We start from the raw sequence: 27499 nt of genomic DNA, 5'->3' as shown, positions 1-27499 counted from the left end.
CCGTCTGCCGCTCACGTCGGGGGTTTCATAAATGATTTTGATAGTATTGGGGACCAGGCTGGTGACTGCATGTAACCCACTGTGCTGTTCACGTGTTTAAAACTACCTTTAGGAACCCACGCACCATCCATCACTGGCGCCAAATGAACGCTAGCGTTCCATCGGGGCTCCGGCAGCAGGAGCCGATCGCGCCCTGCTCACGTGGTGCGTCCTTCCCGCGCCACGCAGTTTTCACGATCTGCTGATTTGCAGGCCTTCCCTGCTGTTGGTTTATTTGATTTCCTCTAAGTGAAATACATTTTTCAGCAAATGTTGCTGTGTCTCTAAAATGATAGGCTTCCCATAATGGCAAAACACCTCGTCTCTAAATATAGAAATATTTGCAGATTCGTAACTGAAACCGATTTGGGGGAAGCTGGCTACAGCCCTGATCCGGAGACAATGGCTCCTTGCGGTGGTCGTTAGCGTAACGAACATGCCGCTCGTCCCAACGGGAATGAGTGGGGAAGGCGCTGGGTGCCAGCGTGGAGCGTCTTCAGACCCACACCGGTCCCAGCTCCGCAGCGTCCGTGGCGACGGCAGTAATGACAGTGCTCATAACTCCTGATTGCAGGGTGCTTGGTGCTTCACAGAGGACTTGAAATTGAGCTCAGTAGCATTTCCGTGATTTACTCAGATGACAACAAGAGATGAAAAAGAGAAGAAAAATCTCGTCCTGCAGAAGTGACTGAGAGGTGCTTCGCGCCACACAGGGTCCTTCAGAAGAGCCTGCGCGGCCTCCCTGCCGCCCCCCTCAAGTTAAAAGCTGCTTCGTCGAATGTAGAGATCGGGAGCGTTCAAAGCGGCCAACGGGCTTGCTCTCCCGTGTCAGCCCTTTGCGCCCCCTTCCCCTGCGAGCCTGGCCGGGGTCCCCTCACTGCCAGCACAGTGCTGCCGGGAGGCGCTGCCATGGCCTGGCCAGGCCAGCGCCCCCCCACCCCCGACAGACTGCGCGACTGTGGGCAGCTTCCCTCACGTCTCAGCCTCGGTTTACTCCTCTGTGGACTGGGCGCATCGTCCTGCACCGTGAAGAGTGGCTGTGAGCCACGGGGCCTGGCTTCGGGGACGCGCCGCCAGTCACCGACCCTCTCACGGAAACCCCCTCCTGCTCCCTCACCAGCCCCTCCCCCCGCCCCTGCTCTGTCCCCCTTATTTCTCACCGGAGTCCCCGGCCCTCGACAGCAGGTGTGTCTGCTGCACAGCCCTCGGCGCTAGGACGGGGCCAGTGCACACGCATGCCGCCCATCCTGGGGAAGCCTGTCTTCACGGACTGCGTGGGAGTGGGCTTGCAGGGTTGGCGCCATGGCGGAGGACTAATTCACGAGGGTCTGCCCCCGCCCCCGCCCTGGGAGGAGAGGTGTCTGCCACCCCACAGGGCCCTGCGATGCGTCCCATCCATGAACAGCACGCAGGTCAAGGTGACAGGCTGGTCACCAGCGGTGTGTCATGTGTCTCCTATGAGCTAGCTGGGGCCTTTCAGGAAGGAAACGTCAGGGTGGCTCCCCATCCACAAAGCAGTGCTGAGGTCCCCGAGGGCCCAGGCTCCTGACCCTTCACGGGTCACCGGCAGTCACCATCCAAAGCCCCACCAGGGCCGCATCTTTGATCTGAGACCGGAGACTCAGTCCTGTGAACCGGGTCCAGAGGAGACCCTATTCCCGGGCCCGTGTGAGGACGCGGCCGGGGAGGCAGCAGGAGAGGGGCTCACACAGACACCGCGGTGACAGAGCCGCCGTGAGGAGTGACAGTTCTGCCCGTCTCTCGAGAACCATCAGCCCCATCACCATCATCCTGGGATGAAGTCTAGGAGGACGGGCTTCGCCGAGTTGCCGTTTGTGTTCTGGAGGGCGGTCCCGTCACAGAGAGGTCATCACCCGAGCCTCCTCCCCGCAGCAGTCCCCACAGCCACAGTCACCAGCTTCCCTCTCCTGAGCCTTTTCCAAAGCCACGCCGCCTCGTCCCCTCCCCACACGGCCACGCACTGTGGCCCAGCTCAGAGGTGGCTGTGGGGCCCGGGCTTGCTGGGGGTCGCCCACACCCCTCCCCCACCCCCACCCCACCAGCGTCTCTTTAAATTACAAAGTGACTCAGCACTGGGCTTCAGTGCATTGTTCCCTCCGCTCTGTCATTTGTCACCCTGTCTGCGTGTCACCGTCTGAGTCGCTCCGCTGATCATTTATCTCCTCTCCGAGTTGGCAGAGAAACGCCAAGATGCGATCTATTTCTATTAGATAAGAGTGTCTGCGATGGATTCAGAATATATTAAAGCCGCATTTATCGGTTATTGATGGGTCAGTCAAGTGTTCACAAAGCCTAATTTCCCAGAGAGCCGAAACTTATCACTTAAAAGGAGTAGTGTGTTTCCAGCGTGTATTAGAAGGTCCTTTGCACCAAGAAGCAGGTAAAATGAACACAGGACGTATTACAGAGGGCGTTCCGTGGCGTGTAGAGGCTGGAACTAGGGCGCGGTCTGAGTCCTGTGGTGGGTGTGACGCTACGTTAGCCTCGGGCCACTGTCCTGGGCGGGACCCATGGGGCAGCAGTGGCCCAGGGCCCGGGGCGTCTGTCACAGACGTGGTGTCCTCGGCCGTCCCGGGCGGCGCTTTCTGCTTCCCAAACCGACCGTCTCCAGGCAGCACTGCCTTTGAGTGGCTAAGTCTCATTGTCCCCATCTTTCAAAGCCTTTTTTTGTCCCCCATCTGCGACTCTTGGTTCCCGTGTTTGCGGCTCCGCGTGGCCCCTGGTGGCCTGTCCACAACCCTCTCGTTGGTGGCTTTGAGCTGCTCAGAGGAGGGGCCTCAGGAGCCACACTTACCAGACCCACGTTCCGAGGGAGAAGTGGCCCTGAGTGTGGACACGGGGACTGTGCGCAGGCGCCCTCCCCGCCAATGAGCAGGCCTCCGGACGGGGCGGCTCCCGCGCGTGACGAGCACCCCTCAGAGCGTCCAGCCCCAGGAGGAGGGTGTCGGTGCCCGTCAGAGGGGCCGTTTCTGAGCGCCCTCGCCGAGCGGAAGGAGCCCAGGTTTCCCCGCTGGGGCAGGCGCGCTGCTAGGATTTAGAATTGGCTCCAGCCCAAACCACCCAAGGCCACGAGCCAGGCGGGCGCAGACGCGCGCTTTCTCAGGGCCGCAGGCTGAACACCTGGTGCCCCAGGGAACCCACCCCTGTGTGGCTGCCTCCCGTTAGGCTCACCCATCCTCAGGGACAAGAGTGGCCTTGTCCCAAGCCAGCCATGTGCCCCCACGTCCTTGCTGGGACCCCAGTGCGCGTGTCGGCCACGGCCTCCTGGCTCCTGCGCCGCTGAGCCAGCTGTTGTCTGGTGGCCTGTCCTCCCGCCCTCCTGTCACAGATCATCACCTGACTTCCCGTCCGGTCTCGAGGACGCTTTCCGAGCAGCCGCGCCGGGGGTCCCAGGCCCCGCCCAGGAAAGTCAGTGTGAGAGAGGCACCCCAGAAGTGTGGGGCATGGTGCCCCTCACATGCCTTCCTCACGGACCTAGGGCAGTCGCAGTGGCCCCTGGTCCTCCTGTCCTGGCCGGGGGAGCCCACCTCACCCGGACCCCCCGCCCCCCGCCTCTCGACTGCCCCCACGGAGCCACCTGCTGCCATCCGGCTCCATGCACCGCCCAAGCCGTCACGTCTGCCTCTCGGGCGCCCTGCGCGGTCCCAGCCTGTACCTTGGCCTCGGGCCGCTCCCCGCTTGTCTGCTCCGGGCGGACGGGAGTGTGGCAGCCCCTGCCCCTCTCCCCACAGCCCACAGGGAGCTCCAGTGGGCGTGGCTGATCCAGTCGCTGGCCCCAGGAGTGAGCTCGGTCTCCAGCCCTGTCCCCTCTGCCCCCAGAGGTCTGAGGGTCAGGCCAGGTCATACCGGCTCCGAGCCGCACCCCTCCGTCACCTGGTCAGCGTCTCCAGCAGGGATCACCCACCGTCTGGCACTCTGCAGGGCTTGGTCTCGAGTGACCTCGTTAGCATCACCTCGGGGTGGCCTGAGGGGCCACCGTGAATAGCAAAAACCTGTCACTCAGGCAATTCCAGGGCTTGAAGCTCCTGTCCAGGAACCCGGGACGAGACAAGCTCTTCAGTGTACATGCCACAGTCCTGTTTGGGTCCATTTATCCAAGTTTATGCTCCATGTGTGTCTGGGTGGGACCGTCTTCACATGGTCTCAACAGCCTGGGGAGGGAAGGACAGATCTCTGTCCCCCAGCGTGTCCTTCACCCTGATCTTCATAACAGCGCCTTTTCCAACCTAAAACTGACTTCACAACAAAGAGAAGGTAAGCCAACGCTCCAGGCCCAGGTTCACTCTTCAGGGTACAGATCGGAAGTCGCTGTCTGCGTCAGAGGTCCGTGTTTACAAACGGTGTGCACAGCTGGGGAGAGGTGTGTTCCTCGGGCAGCCACGAGCACCGAGCGGCTGAATCCATTTCAGAGGGTAATGACGTTCAGACGTCAAGTATAATTGCGGCTCCCGGTGGGTCGGCAGTAATTGGTGGCTAAGGGAGACCAGACCTCGTTAGCGGGTGAGACCGGGCGCCCTGGGCATCCGCGTTCCCTGACCCATGTGCCCGGGGTTGTCCGTTGATGGAGAAGCCACCCTCGTGGCCACGAGACTCGGGAGAAGTGAAGGCTGAATATGGGACGCGGGCCGCCCACGACTGAAGGTGACAGGCCGCAGCAGGGTCAGCGCGCTCTTGGACTGGGAGCTCCATCCCGGCGCCTCCCAGGGTGGCAGCCGCAGCTGCCTCTTCCTCCAGCCCGTTCCCACGTCGCAGCCTCGCTGCTGCGTCAGCTGCTCCCCCGTGGGCTCTGCCAGTGTCTCTGCCGCACCTCCGTTCCGCGTCTGCCGAACGTCCGGCGTTCAGCAGGGGGTGGCGACAGGGTGACGAGGCACCCGCCCGTGGACGAACTTGCGTGCACATTGCAGCCGGGAACCCCCGATGCCTGGCGTCGGAAACCACGCTAAGTCCCATGCCCGGTCTCCCCCGGTTTACCTGGCCAACTGCGTGTCCACGAAGTGCTTCTGGGGATAAAACACATCTCCGACCAGCCTCTCGGTTAAATAGCGTGCGGGGTAAAAACTGGTGCCCCGCCCCGGCTGCCACCACGATGTAAGGTACTGAGTCCCTAGCATTTCTGCTCCTGCCGTGGGGACCTAGGCAAGTCCTGGGGGAGAACAGGACCGCCCGGGAGAGGCAGCGGCGGTGGGGCGTGTTCTGTGTTCCGCGTTCTCACGGTGGGACTGCATGGCGTGGGCACAGGCTCGCTGCCCACTGATGTGAGTCTCTCTTGCTTTGTGTTCCCTGGTGTCCAGCGAGCTGCCGCACGCCCCGCAGAACCTCCTGGCCGGCCTGAGCGGCCCTCACAGCCGCGCCGTGCAGCTGTCCTGGGTCCGCCCCTTCGACGGCAACAGCCCGGTCCTGCGCTACACTGTGGAGCTGTCTGAGAACAGTGAGTAGCGGGCAGGGCTCCCGGGGACCGCCATCACTTCCTCTCTGCGCGTCAAAGGCCTCAGCCTTTGCTTCTGGCCCAGACCCGGCACAGCCAGTAAAACGCGGGGGTGCTTTGCGCAAGGATGGAGGGCGAGTGGGAGCCAACGGGGGTGAGAGGAACGGTCCAGGGCCTCTCGTGAGAGCCTGGATGTGGGGCTGGGCTCAGCACAGCCCCCAGGATGGGCCCTGAAACGGGCTCCTCATGCCTCCGCTCGGGCCGATCTGAGCGTCAACCACAGCAGCGAGCGTGATTGCGTCTGCGCGTGTCTGTCCGTGGGCGCAGTGTGCGCCCAGCGCTCCGGGGCCTTCCTCTCCTGCCACCCTGGGCCTCTCGGCAACGGCCACACCGCCCTTCTTGGCTTCCCTCCAGCCCCAGTGGCCGCGTGAAGGGCTCCTGGGTGCCCGCCTGCCCTCCTCGGGTCTCCTCCCAGGGGGTCGCAGGCAGAGATCCCCCCGTGCTTGCACTCGGCAGCTGCGTGGCCGTGGCCGAGGTCTCCGCTCAGGGCGTGAGCTGCTTCCCGCCCCACGTCTCTGATCCCTGGCACTGCTGAGCGCTCCCCAGACGGCCCGGCTCCCTCTGCACTGACCCACCGGTTCCCTTCCCCTGTTTTCCTGTTGGCGCCTCAGGGCTCTTCTGTCATTTGTGACAAGTATGTTTTCAACTTTCTTTTTGCCCTTAATTTCCGTGTATTACTTTTTTGGCCGACCCAAGTGCTTGGTTTTTATGTTCTTCAATCTGTTGATATTTTCCTTCACAGTTTCTTTTATTGCTTTCGTGTTTGGATATTTCAACATGATCGAGCATAAAATACATATTCCTATAAGCTTGCTTTCTGCTTTTAAAGCTTTACCTCTGAGCACATTTAACTCTTTCAGGCGTCTGAAGCGTAGTATTCTGCTACGGGACGTTTTCTTTTCTCCAGATGCCCTCTCCTTCCCCACCGTAGTTTATCGAATAATCTGTTTGTTCACGAGTGTTTCCTTCTTCACATATCACAAGGACCTGCTCCTACGAAAGTCTTTTTGGGGTTTATTTGGATCCATCGATTCGTCATCTGTTTTGCCACCAGTGTTAGAGCATTTTAATTGTTTTAGTTCCAAACTGTGTTTTAATACCTGATAAAAGCTAGTCCCCTCATCTCTCAGGACTTGTTAGTTCTTATCGCCTGTTTATTCTTTCAGAAAAGAATTGGAATTATTTTGTCAAGTTTCAGAAATAGTCTCATTGACTTTTTAATCATGTTAAGCCTATGATAATTTTGATGAGAGCTGACTACTTGGTAATTCTGTCTCTTCATCCAGAAAATAAAATGCTTCTCCATTTCTTCAGCTGTTTTTTCTATTGCTCAGCGAAGTTTGCCAGTTTATATCCAGGGGTCCCGCACTTCAGTGTTGAAGTTGCCCTGAGAGTTCTGTCTCCTTGCCACCGTGACTTGGATTTCTTGCCCCGTCACCTTCTGACCAGGTGTTGGCCGTTCGGGCGCAGGCAGGGGTGGCTGTTCAGGTGCTTGTTTCCCGTCCCCCCACTTCCCGTGGTTTCTTACTGCTCCCGTGATGGCTCAGTCGGTCCTCGTAGCTTTCAGGGTAGACCATGCTCTCTTCCCCAAACAACCGACTGGTTGTTCCCCTTCTGTCCCCTCCGTCGCCCGGGGCTGGTCGGAACCGTTCAAAGCCACCACTATGGTGGCGTCTCCTGCCGCTCCTTCCCTGGGCCCCGCAGAACGTCTCCTGGGCCCCCACTGCCGCGCGTGGTGTTGAGGGTGCTGTGCGCTCCGGCAGGACTTGCATGCGGTGAAGCGCAGAGATCCGAGCGAGTCCTGGCGAGGGGGCACCCACCGCGCAGCTCGCCCCTCACGCCAGACGCCAACAACCCGCGCTCCAGGGAGCCCCGTGCCGCCTTCCAGCCGGGCGTCCGCCTCCGGGGGCCAGCCCGCCTGGTCATGAACTTCCTGCAAACGAAGGTGATGTCGGAGAAGCCATGTTTCATCACAAAGGACGTCCTCTCACTCCCGGTTCTTAGGGCTTTTAAATACGCGTGAGGACGTCTCTTACTTCCAAGGCAGCTGTTCCTACAATAAGTAAACACTCCGCCTGGCAGTGCCCGCAGCTGAGCAGGAAGCTCCCCCTTGTGAAGACGCCGCAGGTCTCGGCTCCAGCGGGGACTTCCGAGGCCCTGCCCCGGCACGCGCGTCCGCGCTGATTGATGCCCGCGGGACTCGGTCCCCGCCAGGGCACCAGGTTCCCAGCCTCAAGCTTGAAATCAATACATTTCCCTTCACTTAGAGACACTGTCTTCCATATGTTCAGGTAACACCGTACTTCATCTCTGTCACATCAGAACACATCAACCTCGCCTGCACTCACTGCCTCCCTGGCACAGGGACGCACGCCCTGAGGTGGCACCCAGGCGGCGGCCCCGCTCCGGGGACAGCAGCTTCCTTTGGGAATAACACCGCCGTGCGCCGCCTCACTGCCCGGGCCACCGGGAAAGCCCGGGCGCAGCCGAGTGCTTCGCTGAAGTGCCTCAGTCGCCTCCAGCCTCTTCTCCTTCGTGACGTGGGTTGGTTCATTTTTGATCTTCATTCTGTCGTCCAATTTTATGTATCTTTTCACTTTAGAAGGTCTGTACGTCATCTTTACAAGTCGCAGTCTCTGTACACACGCGTGCACACAGAGGGGCCAAGGGCGCCGGACCAAAGCCTCAAACAACAGGGGCGCACAGCCACCGAGCAGGCTGACCCGCTGGGAGGTTCAGGGGCGGTGGGGGCCGGGGTGCAGGAAGTTGCTTTTTCTGAATCGGCGAGTTCATGGCCCTGGAAGGAAGGGGCCCAAAGGAGCGGGGACGCGGGGCCTGGGCACAGGGCGCCCGCAGGCCGGGCAGGTCATCCTGGTGGGAGCAGGCCGAGTTTGGGGTGAGGCCTGAGGTTCAGGTGGCAGTGTCCTGTGCAGTGTCTTCCCTTGGTGTGGCACCTCCTGGTGCCGGCAGCGTTCTGAAGCAGGGCTGCTTCTGCCGCCGGCTGGTCTGAGACTCAGTTCCGGAGAACGCTCTCTGAGGCCCAGGGTCTCTCTGAGCCCCTTCCCAGCATCTTGGGGGGGGGGGGGGGGGCGGGACCATCCCTCCTCCCCTGCGAAGAGGGCCTCTGAGCCCCGCAGCCCAGCGGTCCCTCCCCCGTCGCCAGGGCCATCCACACTCCAGCCCAAAGCCGTCCTGGCCCCAGCGCCTTCCGGGACAGATGGATGCCGCGCCCGGCCCCCCGTCCGGCAGCCTGCACGCCCTCGCCCCCTCGTGCTGGCACTCGCTCTGGAAAGCGGACAGGCTCGGCGCTGTCTGCCCGACAAGGCGGCGGAGACTTTATTCTTCGTGCTGACTTTGCCCCACAGCGCCTCCGCCTGGCTCCCTCCGTCACCTGGGAGACAGAGCACGTTCGTTCCCGTCCTCAGTACAAATTAAGAAATTAAAAACGAGGTGAAGCGTCAGGAAGTCACATTTCTCATCGACCGGGGGGGCGCTCTGAGGCCGCTGTGCTCACCGCTGGGGGGTTGTGACGAAGCAGCCACTTTCCTACAGCCTTTCGTTATGAAAAGCGCTGAGTGCACGCCTGGGGTCAGAGCATCCGCGCCGTCCCGCCATGCTTGTTTCACCAGTTTGCTGCTGCTTCCTGCGGCGTCGTTTCAGGGAAGCCCCAGGGGGTGTCGTTTCATCTTCAAGTGATTCGGTTAAGATCTCAAAAAATAGACTTGACACCTACCAGGGTTAATGGTAACCCTGCTGCCCTGTGACACTCGGTCCGTACTTAAATGTTCTAATTGTCTTCGCGGCTGGTCGGTCTCCCGCGTGTCTTGGTCAGCGGGAGTCTGCGTCCCGTGGAAAGCCCCCAGTCCCGGCGTGGCTGAAGGCGTCCGCCTGCCGTCATCCAGTGGGTCCCTGCGTTGCCTTTATTGCCCAAAGGCTGGAGTCGGTTCATGCTCAGCTTTCGGTTTTGTGTGTCGTCTTCAGCTGTGTGTGTTGAGCATCACTGCTTCCTGGGTGTCGCTGGGTCCTCCCTGCTGCACACAGGGTGCTCTTCCTGCGTGACGTGGCCCACAGCGACAGCTGCCAGGCCTGGGGGAAGTCCTTTTCACTCCCCATGCCTGGGTCCCTCACCAAGAGGAGCCCCGAGGTCCCAGCCATGAACGCACGCCAGGCTGCGTGCTGCCGCGCAGACGTCAGGGGCTCGGAACAGCAGTGGTGCCGCTGGCAGCGGAGCAAAGCTTCGAACAAGGAGTTTCCCTCCCCAGGCGCCTGTGACGGAGAACACAGCACGCTCTGCTTTACTGGAAACGCTCCCAGCTGCTAGGCCAGCAGACGGACAGGAGGAGCGGTCATCTCCTGACGGGCTGCGGGCGCCCGGAACCGAGGGGAGACCTGACACCCGCGTGTGCAGAGGCGGCTCGCTAGCCTGACCGCCACGGAAGACTAGCCTCCCTGCGTCCCCTGGATCAGAGGAGAAGGGGGCGCCCCAAAGGGGAGGGAAGAGCCCTTCAAGCTTTCATGGAAGGGTTTTCTTTGTCAAAAGACTCTCCCCAGCCACAGCCCTGAGACGAGCGTGGGCACTTCTCTTTCGTGAGGACTGGGAGAAGAGTCTTTGAAGGGAATTTTGTTTATTGATCCTCGGGAACACACTTGCCATTAAATTTTAACAGTTCTCAGCAAGCTTGCAATTCTGAAGCTGGCGAACACACAAACCGCTCCCAAACCGCTGCGCGTGTGCAAATCAGAGCGCCCGTGAGCGGGATCGGGGCCACGTGGGTCCGTTTCCCGTTTCCTCTCCCATCCTGCCAGGGCTTTTATCTTCTCGTGGGAGAGGAGGAGGAGGAACGAAGGGATCTACAGGTAGGACCTCCTGGCGGCGGCCAGGGCTCCACCAACTCACACCCTTGCCCTCACCTGCAGGCGTCCCGGTGGGCGTGGGGGCCCGTGGGGCCCTGAGCCTCGGCCTCCATGCCTGTTGAACGGGGTCAGTGCTGCACGTCCCAGAGCAGCCGTGCTGAGCCTGTGAAGTGATTCATGGGGACTCGGGGCATGTTCCCGTGTTGTTCTTCAGGCGTGTGCTCACATGGGTTTGGGTTTGTTTTGTTCATTGTTTCAGACTCGCCGTGGAAAGTACATCTGTCAGACGTCAGCCCTGAGATGACAGATGTCACCGTGCGCGGCCTGACTCCAGCTCGCACCTATCAGTTCAGGGTGTGCGCCGTGAACCAAGTGGGCAAGGGCCAGTACAGCGCAGAGACCAGCAGGTGTGTGGGGCGCACCCTCCACGCGCGACGGGCAGCAGCGTGGCCTGAAAGCAGACGGGAGCCCGAGGGCGGGGAGAAACGGGCCGCGTAACCACCCGCAGCCCTCAGCCGCTGCGGCAGGGACGGCAGGGACGTGCACAAGGGCAGAGTGCGCCGCTGGACGGGTGGGGCCCTTGGGTGCTCTGAGCCAAGCGCCTCGGACCCCTCGTTCCCCGAAGCACAGCGTCAGCGCGCAGTTACGCGTCTCCAGGGCCTTCACCAGCCCGACCACCAGCCGATGGGAGCGGGCGCTGCGGCCCCACAGGTGACTTCCCAGGAGAGGTCACAGGTAGCCGGTCGGCTGCAGGGTTGCCAGGGCGATATCACGCCCCCTGGCCGACTTGCACTCGCGGCCCTCGGGCGCAGGGGCAGGGAACGCTCTCTCCGATGCCCACGCGCCGCCGCCTGCCTGAGCCCTCAGCAGCATGAGTCGGACAGCAGTGGAACGGGGGATGCCGAGCGCCCTTTTCAGGACGTGGGAGTGTGCTATGAGGGCTTGGGAAGAGCCGAGGACAGCCATCTGGGGGGACGTCCGGGCCTGGGCCCGCGAGCCCCTTGCTCAGGCGCGGGATGCTGCTAAACGGCTGGAGCGTCGGCTGGAGCGACCGCAGAGGGCCGCCGCCCCTGCGCCCGCCTGCTGCCTGCTTAGCGGGCTTCTGTTCCGTGGATTCGCCGTGGCTGTTCCACGCCGTCCCTCCTGCCCGACCGGCTGTGTGTTTCGCTCGCTTCTTCACGGGGTTTCAGTGGAGCGTTGGGCTCAGTGTCTGACAAGGGAGCGCAGAGGAGCGTCCTCTCTGTCCGGTGCTGACTCTCCTTCCTCCCTGCCTTTTATTTTTAGGTTGATGTTGCCTGAAGAACCACCCAGTGCTCCCCCGAAAAATATCGTGGCCAGCGGGCGGACCAACCAGTCCATCATGGTGCAGTGGCAGCCGCCCCCCGAGACGGAGCACAACGGGGTGCTGCGTGGGTACATCCTCAGGCAAGTCGCCCGCGGCGGCCATTTCCAGTCGGCCTCGCTGAGGCTGCAGGCTCGCATGTGTGGCGGGGCCCAGGGGTCCGCCGGGGTCAGGCCGGCCGGGAGACTCCAGGGAGCAGAGGGGAGTGCGCCCGCCTGGCGAGCACGGGGCGCGGGCAGCCTGGCGGGGACGGCGCCTCGTGTCCCACCGGAGCACGCGTGCTCACAGAACGCCGGAACCGCCGGCTGCGTTTTAGCAGAAGCTTGGAAGGGAATATTATGGGTTGGGGGCGAGGAGCACTCTTCATTGTAAACCCTTTCAATCTCAGTTTTTACCAGGGACACGCACCAACTATCACAATTCCTAACACATAATAACTGCGGCTGACTGAGTTATTAGCCAGCTGCTCCCGTGCAAGCATGTTGTTCAGGGTTGCCAGGTTTTCTCGTGTTTCAAAGGAATTTAAAAACCTGGCTTTTTACCTGCAATCTCACAGTTTTGCGGCGTCGGGAATGAATCTGGAGACTTTGAAACTCACACCTGCACATCATTCTGTTCGCCAGGGCGTCTGGCTCCCCACTCCTCGCGGGGCAGCGGGGCCTGCAGAGCGTGGAGAGGCCTGGGCCCGGCGTGGCTGGGTCTGAGGGAAGAAACCCCCTTTGCCGGACCCACTGCCCCGTTAAAAATGCATCGATGGGACCACGGCAGTGGTTTTTTGACACAAGGAGAAAGGAAAGGCAGTGTCAAGGCATCATTACTGCGTCTCTCCTAGGTGATGGCCCCGCTGTGGGCACATTGTTAGCCTAACAGGCCATGATGCCCTTCCCAGCCGATGGCACAAGAGCGCAGGTGACCGTCCTCCAAACGCCGGGCCGGCCCTGCTGAACCGCCGTTGGAAGAGATTGGGTTAGCAGAGGTTTTAAGTGAGAGAAGGCGAGAAATCATGAGCGGGTTGCTTCCCCACCTCCATGATCTTTGTATGTGGGGGACAACTCGTCCCCGGGGCATACTTACGTGACGGGGCCTTCGACATGTCACATGTATATCTGTGTGCCGGGGATGCTCGCCGGTCACCACGGATTCACTGCTGTCCTCAGGCGCCGCCTCAAGCATTTGCATCGCCCTCTCAGCACGAGCCAGGTCATCATCTGCCTGAAGTGGCTCACAGGCAGCTGTCCCTGGTGGTGCACGAGGCCTGCCCACCCCAGGGCCCCTGGGGTCCTCGCTGTGTCCCCCGCTGTGCTTCCCCGTTTCGAAGGACCGTAGGCGACTGCAGCCTGCCCCCTGCAGGCCGGGGGCCAGGCCGGTTCCTGTCCAGCGCTCCCCTGCGGAGGCGGAGGTCCTCTGCTGGTCACGCCCGCGCTCCCTGTCCCAGCTGTCACTTGTTCTGTGCTCAGCCACTGATGAAAACAGTTGGCCTGGCCCCTCAGCGCAGCCCCCATGCTTGCCATCCGGCCGCCCCGTCTTGTTTTCAGCCCGCGGGGGGAAAGTTTCCGAGGCCCAGCTGTTGAGTAAGGACCTTGAAGGCCAGCGCACAGAACCCGGCGCGGGGGTGCATTTCATAACCAAGCCGCCCTGATGCTGTGCGGCCCCTCTGTGGAGCGCACGCTGCTGTGTGTTCTGGGGTGACAGCCGTTAAAGGCTGTTCCACGATTGTGTCTGTGGAGCCGCGCGCGGGCGCAGAGGGCATCTGTGTCTGCCGGGCTGAAATCAAGAAAGCCCGGGAAGGAGGTGCACTGCCCGGGGCCTGTGAACATCAAAGTTTTCAGAAATTAAAGACCCGTGCCAAGATGAATCTGCTTGGTAACGTTCCTGAATAATCCTCCGGCTTGCACGTCAGCTCTGCTCGCCGGCGTGTCTCCAGGCGCGCGTCTCCGTGTCAGGTCTGCCGCACGGCCCAGGCGAGCGGAGGAAATAAGCCGCGGCGGGGCTCGGCCAGGAGACGCAGGCGGGATGCATGCGTGGCGATCAAATATTTATGACAATGGGCAAGGCGTTTCTTTCGGAGGAGCAGCGGGGTTATGTCCTTTGTAAACACTCTCCTGTTATTTCCGTATAAAAAATCATCTTGTTCTGTCTGAGGCGGTCTCCCTGGCAACGCAGCCCGGCAGTCAGAGGACGATGCCCTGCCCCTCTGTTATTAATCGTGACCTTGCCAGATGCTCTGTGACCGCAGCAGAAGCTCCCGGGGCCGCCGGTCAGAGCGCACCGACCTGCTGCTGCGGAAGGAACAGCGCAGCATGTGGTTTGTCCGCACAAACGTGGAGAGCAGCTGGAGGAGATCTTCATCCCTCGGACCCCAGTTCGCTCTCAGCACGCCTCCTACAAGAGCTCCTCTCACAAAGGAGACATTTAGGGGACCCTTTGCCCCAGAGCTTCACTGCATTCCTGCATCAGCCTTGCGAAGTGCCTTTATGACGATGTCATCTTAGGCCAGGGGCACCGGAGCCGCTCCCATCACACAGGCTCTCCCAGTGCGGACGGTTCGTGGCCAGTGGGGAGGAGCCGCAGGAAGTCCTGACTTCCAGGAAGAGCCTCTGCTTGAAACGCCGTCCTCTTCTTGCAGGGAGCCATTTTCTCCTCGGGAGCCTGAATTTTAGGGTTCCCCCTTCGCCTTGATGGTGGTGGCCCAGCTGACGCGCTGGTCCAGCCCTGGGGACAACCCAGGTAACTGACGGGGACTCTGCAGCCCCCCAGAGCTGCTCCGCGTCAGGAAGGGGCCCGGAGACCCCAGCGCACCACAGATGGGGCGGACTTCCTCCTATGCTGTGCCCTGTCCTGCTCCCCGTGTCCCCCAAAGCCAGGCCCTCCTCCGCAAGGCCTCCTGGGTGGGTCCTGAGGCCTCAGCAGCTACACGCGCACACGAGGACCCGCTGTCCACACTCTGCCTCCCCTGGGGCTCCAGTCACCTTCTCTAGATGGGATTCCGGAAAGCCATGTGCCACTCAGAGGAAGGCGGTGACAGTCCTCCCAGGGCACCGATGGCAGTTTCCCATCCACACGCGTCACTGTCCAGAGTCCTGTGGGTCCCTCTTAAAAAAGTACAACTTTAAATATCTGCCTTTGGTACCCAGAGCCTACCCCACGCACATCCTTGCAGGTGGCCTGAGGCATGCGCAGGTCATCATTCGTGGCGTGGACCAGCATTCCAGGAGTGTGAAAGCCACTCACTCCGGCCCCAGGACCTGCCCGAGCAAACCCAGATCCCACGTGGGACGGGAGCTGGGCCGGCTCCTCTGCTCTCCCCACGATTCAGAGTCACGGGAGCCACGTATGGCTCAGAGTGAGTGATAGCAGCGCCCCGATGGGAGCCACGTCTAGAAGCCTCGGTGCCAGGGCCATCGGCTCCCGAGGCCGGCCACTCAGACCCATAGTTTCCCCGTCACTGTTAACACAGTTCACGGTTCACATGCGTCGCCCAGAGCCTGTCTCAGCGAGGTCGGACTGCGCCTTGCTCACCGGGGCTGACCTCCGGCGTCCCCACTGCCCTCCGCCACGGGGAGGGGCGGTGGCGAGCCGGTTCCCGGTGTGAGCCCCTTCCCTCTGGTCCGACGCAGGTACCGCCTGGCCGGCCTGCCCGGCCAGTACCAGCAGAGGAACATCACCAGCCCCGAGGTCAACTACTGCCTGGTGACCGAGCTCATCATCTGGACACAGTACGAGATACAGGTGGCCGCGTACAACGGCGCTGGCCTGGGCGTCTTCAGCAGGGCGGTGACTGAGTACACCCTGCAAGGAGGTAAGCCGGCCTTCCCCGCGCACTGCAGAAGCTTTGCGGGGGGGCGGGGGGGCAGGGTTTGCAGAGCGCGGTTGGAGCAGCTGGAGATCAAAGGAGGGGATCCGACCCCCGTGTAACTGAAACTCGCCGTCTGTTCCGACACGGCAGCGACCCGTGGGCGGGCGGGGCTCTGACCGCGCGTCTGGTCACCGAGGACAGCGGCGCTGGCCACGGCCTTCAGCGCCTCCTTCGGCGCACCGTCCGCGTCTCGGGGGTGCGGGGGGGAGGGGGCCTCTTCTGTGCAGAACGAGGTCTGTTTGCGTCTGAGGAGCCCTCTGTGGGCCTGCGGCTGTTTCTCAAAGGGGCCGCGGCTTAGAACTTGGTTGGTGGTGCTGTGCTGTGATCAGCAGTATGAAACTTACCCCTCGGTGGGCTTTGATGGCTTTCTTTTCCGGCTACTCAAGCAAACAATTACCAGACCAGTAACACTGCTTCCCCCCAAATAGCCAGGGGGCTTGTCGTAGAGGCAGGGGGCTCACATCCCCCCACGTGGGGAGGCCCAGCCCCCGCACCTTCAGGCTCAGTGCAGCGTCTGCTCCGCACTGGTTCCTGGGGGGTGCGCCCAGGGAGCGGGGCACTCGCCACCGTGAGCTCAGGACTGCAGAGGCCTCTCCCGACGCGGCCCCCGGCCATGCCCTTCCCCCCCGCAGACTCGGAGACCCGTGGCCACTCCCTCTCCGGACTCGCAGACGTGATTTTATTTGCTGAGGCGTTTTTATGGTCCCGGGCTTTGCCCTTTTTCAAATGACAAGGCTCCTAACTGCCCGCTCCTCTCCCCAAATCCTGCCTGAGACCTAATGTTCCTGGATATTACATGCTGTTATTGTCACCCCTCATTGATTGGCTGTCTGTTGCCATCCCGGGGTCCATACGTCAGTCCTCCCTGATAAATGGAGTGCAGTCCGTCTGCGTTCGCACTGAGCAGCAGAAACGCTGGGCATGCAGGGCAAGCAGGAAGGGCCCGTCGTCGGCACGTGATTCTTAATCACTCCCTGGGACACGAGAATAGGCCTGCGGACCTGGACGGTGCGTGCTTGCTTTGTGGATCTGTTCAGTAAGATCTCACTGGAAAGTCGACTGTTGCTCTAATGACCCCGATGGCTCTGAACCATGGCCGCCTCCCCTTGTCCCCGGCGCGGTGGCAGCGCACAGGGCAGGGGAGCAGAGCCGCCCCAGTGGAGACTAGCGTCGAGGGTCCAGTGTGCGGCTTTTCTTCCGGTGGCAGCTGTCCTGCCTTAGTTCAGCACGGTGTGTTGCTGTCCCCAAAGTCACCTGAGCCAGCTTCACCTGTCACGGGCCCCACTGCCCTCGGCCCGCTCGCCATTGAGATGCAGCCAGAACGTCCGGTCCCCCCGCGGGCTCCTCACACGCTCCCAGCCTAGACCAGCACCTGGGACGCAGGGACTGTTTGATGTGAACGCCCTCACGTCCCGGACGTGCCACGTCCCCCACAGTCCAGCGAGTCCATCTTCTCAGCTGGGCCTCCGTGACCTCCTCTGCTCCCCGCACCCTGAAACGCAGCATGCGGACTACAAACTGAGCTCCTAGTCAAACACGGTGCCAGCCGGTGGATGTCCCAGGCACAAGGAGAGGCTCCTTCTGCCCCAGCGGCTGCCTGGGGACCTGCCGGTCACATTCCCACTGTGCGTCCCCAAGCCAAAATAGAAAATATGCTCCATGCACTCAAGGATTTCTTTCGGAACACTTCCGGAAGCCCACGTGCTTTGGGGTCTGAGTGGAGGAGGCCTGCGGGCGTGACTTGTGCCTCACGGACAAACCAGTGTCCTGGAAGACCTCTCCTCCTGGTGACGGCCCGCCGGCAGTCTCCCCGTCGTGGACCCATGTCATCTGGGGCCGTCAGCAGTTCAGGCCCGGTGCGGAGGCCGGGTCTGGTTCCGGATTCTGTTCACATGATGGTGGAAGCCACAGGGAGAGAGAACGTGGCCGCGGCATTCGCAGGGGGACCTGCACGTGGAACACGCTGGAATGCCGTGAAGGACACGCCACTGCCCTGGAACAAGCCACGCAGACAGCGACCCCTCTCCTCTCTGCACACGCGTCATGAAGGCGCAGATGTTGGCGCTGCTAGAGAGGGACAAATTATGCTATAAATCATCGTCCTGAGCACACCAAAGCTTTTTTTCCTGGTTTTATTTCTTTATCATTTCTCTTTTTATAACAGTATTTTTGTGTTGTAATGACTTGTTCTGGTTTCAGAACATTACTTTCTAATGAAAGAGAAATGTTTTATATTTAAAAAGAAACGGATGAAACATTTGGTTATCCACATTTCTCAAACGTGAGGAAAAGCCCCCGAGTGTTCACTGGCTCAGCGAAAGGTGTTCTGGAGCAAGGAGTCCAAACGAACAGCCCTCTGTTCGCGAGCTCCGCTCTGCTCCTGCCGGGAAGTCCACGACGTGGCGGAAACGGCACAGTGCGGGGGGCGTGTTTCTTCAGGCGTGGCGCTCCGAGCCTCAGGCGCGCCTGCAGAGCGGGTAATGCTCCACGCTCCCCCGGCAGCTCCAAGCACCGAACCAGACGCGACGGGACGTGCCGCCATCAGATGTGGGACTGCTCCGGCCTTTGAGGACCCGGCGGACGGGGCGGGACCGGGACACGGCAGGTTGGAGGAAGCCCCGCTGCACCGGCCTCTGCCGTCCCGGGCTCTGTGCCCCAACACGCGTGCCTCACTCCCTCCTCCCCCGATCATCTGGGGACATGGGCTCCCCGCGTCCACTCTACAGAGGAGAGTGGAGCTGGGGAGTGACGCGGTTTCCCACGGTCACACAGCCAGGAAGTGCTGGGAAGGGCTGTAACTTACGCCCTTCCGTGCTGCACGCGTCACCGTGCGTGAAGATCACTTCCGATTGTCAGTGTGTCTCGCGTATGGGATGGAAAAGAAGTGCGGCCTCATCGTACGCGTGTCCCCACGGCCGGTGGGTTTGCAGGCGCTTGGGGACCGTCTGCGCTGCCGTCCACAGGAGGGGCACAGGCTCCGGCACTGTCCCTGCTCAGGTGCCCCCCGGAGGGGAGAAGGGTTCCTAGGACAAGGTGGGCCCCTCAGCTGCCCCTGGAAGACACAAGGGGAAATGACAGTGATCTTAAATTCCAGGGCCGGCATGTGACTTTGAGATGCACGGGCTCGGGGGACACTTGGGGAGGAGCCGTGCCGGGCTGGCCTCACTCCTGTCTGCGCCCCCAGCCGGGCGCAGCGTCTGACCAGTAATAAAGCAGACGCAGGTGTCTGGTCACAGTCTGAGGCCTCCAGTCCCCGATTCAGGCCCCCGTGCTGGGCCGATGCCGTCTGCGTACTCGGCACGGTGCCGGCCTCCCCAGCCTGGACACTGGCACCGAATGCTCCCTCCCTGATACCTGGCAAATAAAGAAGAAAGGGACACACAGAGCTTGTTAAGTGTTCGTGTGTTTTCTCACACAAGCCACTAAAAAAGGATGGCCAAGATTTGGGATCCCAGCCACGTGTCAGAAATGCTTAACGCAGCGAGAACACAGGTGTTTCATAACTGCGGAGCCCTGACGAGCCGAGAACTCAGCCGTAGCCTGCTATGATCCGGTATGAATGCTAACACGACACCCAGGCTGTGACGGACGCGGCCACAGCGCGTGGGGCCCGTCATCCTTCCTCTCAATGGGCTCGCAGCTGCCCTGCTGGAGGGCGCACGCAGCAAGTCTGCAGGGTCAGCTGACGAACTAGAGGCCGGAGAGACGCTCCAGTCCCTGGTGTTTCCAGTCCTGCACTTCAAGGGTGTTGAGGATAGAGGGTGGGGTTGTGGTGAGGACAGGAAGGCCTGCAGCCCCCAGAGCGTGCGACCCCCCGGGAGCAATTCCATTCCCGGCGGACAGAACCCGAGCCGCAGTGAGGAGGCGCTGCTTTCCTAGGCCAGGGGGCCCTGTGAGGCCACCCACTCACCAGCCAGGAAAGCTGACGCCCCTGAGAGCACAGAGAGAGGAGATGCTGATGCCGTGGGACAGTGAACCTCACGGTCCCCTGCAGCACACAGGTGGCGTGACTTTAATGATACAACCTGGCACGTCAGATCGCCACCGTCGGGTGGGACGGGGCGCTGGGCTTCGCCCTGCGCTGAACTTAGCTGCATTCTCAGGAGCCCCGTGGGCTGCTTAGCGTGTTGGGTTGGGGACAGCGGGGTGCAGACGCCGGTCCTGCGCCTGCTGCTCCCACGAGGCCCCACCAGTCACTTCACTCCCTTCGGTGGTCGTACTGTGAGCCTTCAGAACTCGGCGTCCTGACCAGCCCTGGTGTCTCTGGATTAACCGTTATTTCAAGCTGATTCTCCCGTCCACGCAGACTGGAGAAAAGATGAATTGTAAGGCGAGGCCAGACTTCGTTCAGAGAGGCTGCAGGTAGGCTTCAGGCCGCCTGCGTGGTGTTAAGTGCTTGAAGGAAAGACCAGGAAGAACAGGCAGCGCCTCGCCCCTCGGCTGCAGAGGACGGTCGGGAGCGGCACCCGCGGCGCGTTGCCCAGCTCTGTGGGCTGCGAACAGCAGCAGACGCTCCTGGGAGAAGACGTGGGGAAGGGGCTCCTGGGGACCCCAGAGGGCTTTCCGTCAACCAGTGAAGTCGGGCGAGAGAACGGAAGCAAAAGCAAGGGCGGGATGGAGGGGCGGAGGAAGGGCAGCAAGGAAGGCGGAGGGAGGAAAGAAAGAGCAAGTGAGCAGAAAGGCACACGCTCAGGCCCTGCCCAGACGCCCGACCAGGCTCCCTGGGGTGGGCCCACCACCCGTGGGGTCAGCAAGCCCTCCTGCCCCCAGGCTCACATCCAAGAACCTCACCTCTGAGCTCGGTGGCTAGAAAAGTGGAACACCCAGGAGTCCTCCCACCCCCCCAGCACTGCAGGACTGTGCCCAGGGGTGGGGTACAGCGGCCCGCGTGCACCGCAGCCCAGGAGGCAGGAGACCCCACGTGCGCTGGGGCTGCGGGACGAGCGGCCCCCACAGGACACCTCAGCTGTGGACAGTTGGGTAGGAAGAAGGCCGGAGCCTTAAGATAAAGATCGTGGCTTGGCAAAGAAAGGAGGATTTGGGTAATGGCCACTGGGCCTTGGAGGAGGGCGCCGTTGGGGCCAAGGTGAGCCAGGGAGAGCACACGGGTGTTTGGAGGGACCGGGACCCCAGCGCAGCTCCTGCCCGGGTCACGTCTCGGGGATGTTGGAGGACCGCGCGGCCGGGACGGGGTTCACAGGACGGCTGCCCGAACTGCAGGTTTCTGACGAGGCGCGGGTTTCATCTCTGAACGTGAGAGGGACACGTTCGACAGAAGCTGGGCAAACGGGGCGGGGGCAGCGGGAGGTGCAGAGGCAGAGCTGCAGGACCCTCACCGGAGCGGGTCCTCGGGAACGAGCGCGTCCACCAGGGGCACTCACTCCGTGTCGGGGCCGAGCAGCGCGCGTCCTGCAGCCTGGCTGCCACCCCGTCGTTCCTCGCGCACTTAGGATCCACGCAGCGAGCCCGCCGGAGGCTGAGATCGGGGTGCGGGCTGGCGCTGAGACAGCCGGACGGCCTCCTGGGGCGGCCGCGCCGCAGCGTCGTTTATGTGACTGACCCCCGCTTGTAGGGTGACTTGGTTGCAAACCCCATCATTCTCCTGGGCTTTTCTCAATCTAGAGCTGACATCTTTGTCACTTTGTCCCCCCCCCCCAGCCCCCCGTGGCTGTGACAGGACTCATTCCCTTGGGTCCGTGGGTCCTTGGACCACCCTTCTGCGGTCTTCAGCGGACGGACCGTGCGTGTATTTTGTTCAGTTTACATCTGCTTCACATTTTCATTGCTATTTAAATGGTATTGAATTTTTAATTTTAATTTCCAACTGTTCATGGCTTCTGTTTACAAATATGGTTGACTTTTGACTCAGAAATGTTCTTTGTGGACACTTACATTGTGTGAAAATAGGGGGTTTTGTCCTGGTGTTTTCTTTCCCCTTTTCAATCTTTCTGCCTCTCGTTTCTTTCTTCTTGCACCAGCGTGCCGGCATGTGCTCCCGGCACAGCGGCGGTCCCCGCTTGTCCCCGGCCTCCGGGGAAGAGCCCGCCTTCCCTCTCCAGTGCGGTTGTGGGCGGTGTAGGTGCCGGTGCTCGGCATTAGTGAGCTCCTGCGCTGCGGAGAGGTCTGTGTTCTGTAATCACTAGCGAATGTTAAATCTTAGCAAACGCTTTCTCTAAATGTACTAAGACGATCCTATTTTTTCTTTATCCTGTTGACATGGTGACTTACCGTGGTTGGTATTTCTGAATCAGGCCTTGCATTAATAAGATGAACCCCACTTGGTCAGGGCGAGTTGTGATTTTTACATATTGTTGAATTTGATTTCCTAGGCTCCTGTGGAGTCCTTTTTGCAGCTGTGTTCACGGGGACCTGGCTGTGCTTTTCTCTTCTTCTGCCGTCCTCTCCTGGCCTGGGTGTCAGGGTCGCGCTTCGGGGTTGCTTTCGTCCCTCCTCCGGACGTGTGTAGAGCTCACAGTGCCCCGCGGATGCCAGAGCTTCTGCTGCTGGTGGGCAGTTTTAGTCGTTCATTCAGAGAGGTGATGGTTCTGGGACTGCCCGGGTCCCCTGCTTCTCCCTGAGTCGACGCCGGGAGTGTGTTTCTGTGACGGCATTTGTGCTTTTCATCTGAAGGGCTGAATTTACGCGCATAAAGATGTTCAAAATGTCCTGTTTTTAACACCCATAGGATTTGCACAGGTGCGCCCTGAGATCGGTGACAGGGGTAACTTGTGGTTTCTCGTTTATTCTTGATGTGTCTGGCTAAATCTGGCTAAAGGGTGATTCATCTTCTAGAAGAACTAGTCTTGAGTTTCATTGATTTTCTTTATTAGTTTTCTAATTTCATTTTGTTGATTTCTTCTTTCTTTTCTTTACCATTTCTTTGAATTGGCTTGTTCTGGGTTTAATGAAATGTTATGGATTCTTAAGGTAGAGGCTGAGATTCTAATTTGAACATTTAAGTGCTAAAAATTTTCCTCTTAACACGTCAGCATCCCATAAATTCTGATGTGTTGAGTTTTCATTTTCATTAAGTTGAAAGTGCTTTTTAATTTTCCATGTGACTTCCTCTTTGACTTGTGGTTATTTTTGAAGTGTATTGCTTCATTTCCAAATTTTTAGGGATGTTCCACAATCCTTCTGTTGTTAGTGTAAAGTTTGATTCTTTCGGGTTCATAAAATATACATTTTGTGATTTCACTTATTTTTAGCTTGTTTAGGTTTATTTTGGGCTCAAAATATTTCTGTGTTGGTTAAGCTGCATGTGCCCCTGAAAAGGATGTGTGTTCTGCTATTGGTGGGTCAATTTAAAAATAAATATCATGTAGGTCAAGGTGCTTGATGATGATGCTTTGTTCAGGTCTTGTATCTCCTTGCTGATGGTCTTTGTCTCCTTTCATTTATTTTTTTTTTTTAAGAGCATTAACGCCTCCAACTAAAATAGTAGCTTCTTCTAGTTTTCCTTTTAGTTTGTCGGTTTTACCTCTTGTATTTGGAAACTCTGCTGCATAACACACTGCGGATCCTCAAGTCCCCTTGGCGGGTCGATCACTCACCCTTGTGTGTAACGTTTCTCTGCATCGCTGGTTCTGTCCTTTGGTCGGGTGTCTACTTCTCCTCACATGAATATACCCACTCCGGGTGTCGTGTTTTCATGTACATTTTCCCATTCTTTCCCTTTTAAGCTACTTGTGTCTTCATATTTAAAGGGGCTCCTTTTAGACAGCGTGTAGCCGGGCCTTACTTTTTATGCAGCTGGTAATCTGCCTTCTGCTGGGATGAGTGAACTGTTCACATTATTGTAACTGTCGACAGGATGGGATTAAACGCTGTCATCCTGCTGATTGCTTCTGCTTGGTCCCTTCTCCTCCTTTCCCCTTGCTTTTGCCTGCCTGCTCTGGGATTGGTCAGACAGTCTTTATTCAGGTTAGTTTTTCCACTCCCGCCTTATGTGTACCTCTTTTCTCGAACTTATTTAGTGATTGCTCTGGAGTTTCAAATATACTGCATTAACTAATTTCAGTTTATCAATATACTCCGTGTATGATGTCAGAACCCTGTAACAACATACTTCCAGTCCCTCCTTCCTGTCTTTTGTGCTATTGTGGCCAGTTATTTTATTATTACCTATGTTATAAGACCACAATAAATTGCTACTATTTTTGTTTTAAACAATGATCTTTGTAAGTGAGTCAAAATAAGAAAAAAGTATATTATATTTACCTTCATTTTAACCAGTTCTGAAAGTCATCATTTATTTGCATAGAGCTAAAGTTTTGGCATTTGGTTAAGACTCGGCCTATTTCTTTAACGTTGACTCTTCATAGTGCAGGTCTGCTAGTAACCTGGCCGGAAGCTGCAGTGCCTTCCTGGGGCAGAGTGGCTCCTCTGCCCGGTGTGTGTGTTGCTCCCCAGAGAGACTTGCCAGTTTCAGTTACATGAGTCTGTCCCCTACAGTGTGACATCCTTGAAGGCAGGCCAGCCGCCGGGTATATAACTGGGCTCAGTATCTGTGCAATGGAAGGAAGGAAGGAAGGGAGGGAGGAAGGAAGGAAGGAAGGAAGGAAGGAAGGAAGGAAGGAAGGAAGGAAGGAAGGAAGGAAGGAAGGAAGGGGAAAACTTATACACAGGGGCCCCGTGACAAACAGCTTTAGCCTCCAGATGAATAAGCAGCGATGCGTGTGGGAAGGAGGTGGCTTCCCTCAGGGAAGGGACATTGGGGTTGAGACACGGTCACATGTAATGAGGGTCGGACCTCTAAATGCAGTCCCGGGCAGCTGGAGAGGAGACCAGAGGAAGCGCGTGTTCGCCCTCCACCTCGGCCCCGAGGGAAGGCTCCCACGCAGAGGTGGCCCGGTCCCCTTTCTGCGGAGCCTCCCAGCGCTCGGCCACAGGGAACGAGACCTGGACTCTTGCTCTCTGATGTCGCCGTCAGCTGCGCACACACGCATCGCCCTCCCGTTCCCGGTGCCGCCCTCGCCCGTGCGTCTGAGCAGCAGCTAAGAGTCTGTTCCTCTCTCCCCCCTCCTGTGCCCCCGTGACGCGGGCCGGAGCAGTGCCCACGGCGCCCCCGCAGCACGTGCAGGCGGACGCCGTGAACTCCACGGCCATCCGGTTCCTGTGGAGCCCCCCGCCGCAGCAGTTCATCAACGGCATCAACCAGGGCTACAAGGTAGGCGGGCTGCGTGCGCGGTGGGCTGTCTCGGGCTCCGCGGCCTTGTGGGCCGTGGGGGGCCGCCTCGGTCTGCAAGGTCTCAGCACCAGCGCTCCTGGCTCAGACGCTCGGGGGCTCCGTTCTCAGGACGATGGCTCGTGCGGGGCGGAGCAGTTCCTTAGGAGAAAGGCCTTTCGTTTAAGTATCCCCCGCGGGAGGCCTCTCGGTGGATTGGGAGCAGCGTGTGTGCCAGCCCCTTCGCCCCAGAAGGGGTCCTCTCAGAGGGACAGGGAACGGGGGCATTGCGTGACATTCCCACCACGCGAGGACCGTTATTCCTCCCCTCCGCTCCAGGGAGAGCTCTGCTCCCAGAACTCAGGCCCGTGGGTCCGCGGCCTGAACTCGAGAGACACAGACACGTCCCCACCCCCACCCCGCCTGCCCCTCACTCACCGGGAGACGGGGCCCGCACCCCGCCCCCCGCCCCAGGTCCAGAAGGTAGTCTCCCTGGCCTTTCAGACCGACTTCCGCTCGGACCTGGGGCCCGCAGTCACCAACCTTCGGCCACGCCGGCAGACCCAGGGACGGCCCTGAGAGGCAGTGCCCCCCAGTTTGCTGGGGTGCTCGGGAACTGCAGGCTCAGAGAGGGGCTTTTCCTCACACCCGGCCCGCTTTTCTTTCCATTTGGGTTCAATCTATAAAAACACTTGTTTTTCACTAGCAAGGCGAACACAGCTAGAAATCTGCCCCGCCCTCCCCACCTCACCCCGAGGCACCTACAGTCCAAGCTATTTTCAAAGAAAATCATATTGATCAACCAGGATGATTCTGCCTTTTTGACTCTGTCTAGTCTTATTGGCGAGACGGGGGCGTGTGTTCGATGCCCTCACTGCCAGCTCGATGGATGTAAATACGCCTCGTGTCCCCAAGTTTGCCCGCCTTCCGCCCTGACACCCTGGAAACGTTCGGTGTTCCAGGAAGGAAAAGCCACACTCACGCATGACGTCGCCAAAGCCTTCAGACGGCTTCCCTGGAATATGTCCATATACTCTGTTTCCTTAAAAATGTAATTAATTTCCTAAAATCCTCTTTAGAAGACTCCTTGAGTTATATATGATAAATAATTAAGATTGTTTCCACTGAATCAGGCTTATTTCTGAGTCAGAGCAGGTGCCTACCTAGAAAAACATTTCCGCACCTGTTGCCCTGTGTGAGCCGGCGGAGTGACCGAGGGGGTCGGCCTTGCTGCTGACTGTGAGAAATTCCGATTCTGCAGCATGTTTGTGCGAAGAGAAATGAAGGTCTGAGGCGCGTCTATTGCCATATGAGTTAAAGCAGATATTTTATTTATAAATACATACATGAAATATGCATATTTGTGTTCAATAATCTATGAGGTATCCTTTAAACTCAGTATTTTTCAGAAAGATTATAAATTATGACTTCAAAGACATACTAACTGCAAAATGAAATTCTGATGTAGACTTCAAGGCATGCAATTAAAAGGCTCTCTTTTCCCCCGTTCCATCCCAGCTCCTCGCGTGGCCCGCCGACGTCCCCGAGGCGGCCACCATCGTCACCATCGCCCCGGACTTCCACGGTGTCCACCATGGGTACATAACGCACCTGAAGAAGTTCACCGCTTACCTCACGTCGGTGCTGTGTTTCACGACGCCGGGGGACGGGCCTCCGAGCGCACCCCAGCTCGTCCGGACCCACGAAGACAGTGAGTACTCCTGTCACGGGTCACAGCAGCTGCAGAGGTGGCTCTTGGCGGTTGTGACCACTGCCCTGTCCAGCCCCAGCGGGCGCAGAGCCGGGTCCCGGGCAGCTGCGCAGGGAGACGAGGCAGCGGGAAGTCCCCGTCACGGAGGGCACAGCTGCCCGTGGAACATGGCCGCCGGCCACACAGAGGGGCTGAGGGCGGGAGCGTCTCGTCCCACCATGGGGTCAGCTTCGGTCCTCCCGGACTTCCCTTCGCTCGGGTTTCATCTTCCAGTCCCCGCCCGTTCTTCTTGGGCCCCGGAGCCCCGGCCTGCGTCCCCGGCTTTCCACCGTGTCCGCGAACGCCGTCCCAAGAGGGCGGCCCGGGTGTGCTTGGGCACAGGCCCAGGGAGGTTCCTTCCAAGTCTCAGTAATTGGAACGGAAGGAAATCCTAGAACGGCAGTACACGCGATCTCCGTAGTGACTGAACAATGAATGCTTCAGGGAAGGCTGGTCACCATCGAATGCCGAGCTAAGCGAAAAGCGAAATATCGTACGGGGCCCGAGCCTTGGAAAGCACACTTGTGTTAGTGGCCTGAGCCGAGACAAGACCTCGAAGGAAACACGTCTGTGCGGCATGGGCATTGTCACCGGTAAATGCCACGCTGTCCTTCATGTTTTACACGTGATTCTCAGGCCACCGCGAGGGTGTATGTACTTGGTTTACGGGGAGAGTTAAAGCTAGTGGAAGGTCTGTTAAGGTCACCAGGGCTGCCTGTGTGTGTCCTCCAGCACGCTGTTCCCTCAGCCCCCCAGCTTCTCATCTTCTCAGCTGGGGGCAGAGGTCAAGGCCATCCAGTGAGCTTCTCTTGGCCCCCATGGGGTGGAGTCTGGCCTTCCTCAGCCTCAGACATGCCTGGGGCTCCCTGACCCTGACCAAGCAGCCCCCGTCCTTCCAGCCTGAACGCTTGCTCTGCCCCAGCCTCTCACGCCCCCACCCCCACCCCCAGCATGTGGCCTTCCCCGCACTGCTCTGCTGCCATCGG

The 27499-nt window shown here is 59.5% G+C and overlaps 1 protein-coding gene across 1 annotated transcript in view; it reads left to right on the top strand.

The window, feature by feature from the left end:
- The window catches only part of SDK1 (sidekick cell adhesion molecule 1), a 458950-nt gene that overhangs the window by 357045 nt on the left and 74406 nt on the right, over positions 1 to 27499 (top strand). The window contains exons 14-19 of the mRNA XM_090288675.1: positions 5352 to 5488; positions 10659 to 10806; positions 11684 to 11824; positions 15359 to 15540; positions 24651 to 24766; positions 26282 to 26474. Of these exons, the coding sequence (XP_090144801.1) occupies positions 5352 to 5488; positions 10659 to 10806; positions 11684 to 11824; positions 15359 to 15540; positions 24651 to 24766; positions 26282 to 26474 (917 nt within the window). The remainder of the gene's footprint in view (positions 1 to 5351; positions 5489 to 10658; positions 10807 to 11683; positions 11825 to 15358; positions 15541 to 24650; positions 24767 to 26281; positions 26475 to 27499) is intronic.

The sequence above is a fragment of the Furipterus horrens genome, unplaced genomic scaffold, assembly GCF_987537825.1.
Source record: "Furipterus horrens unplaced genomic scaffold, mFurHor1.1.pri manual_scaffold_10, whole genome shotgun sequence".
Taxonomy (NCBI): Eukaryota; Metazoa; Chordata; class Mammalia; order Chiroptera; family Furipteridae; genus Furipterus; species Furipterus horrens.
Note: the sequence above shows the minus strand (reverse complement) of the source record. Positions and strands in the feature narration are given on the sequence as shown.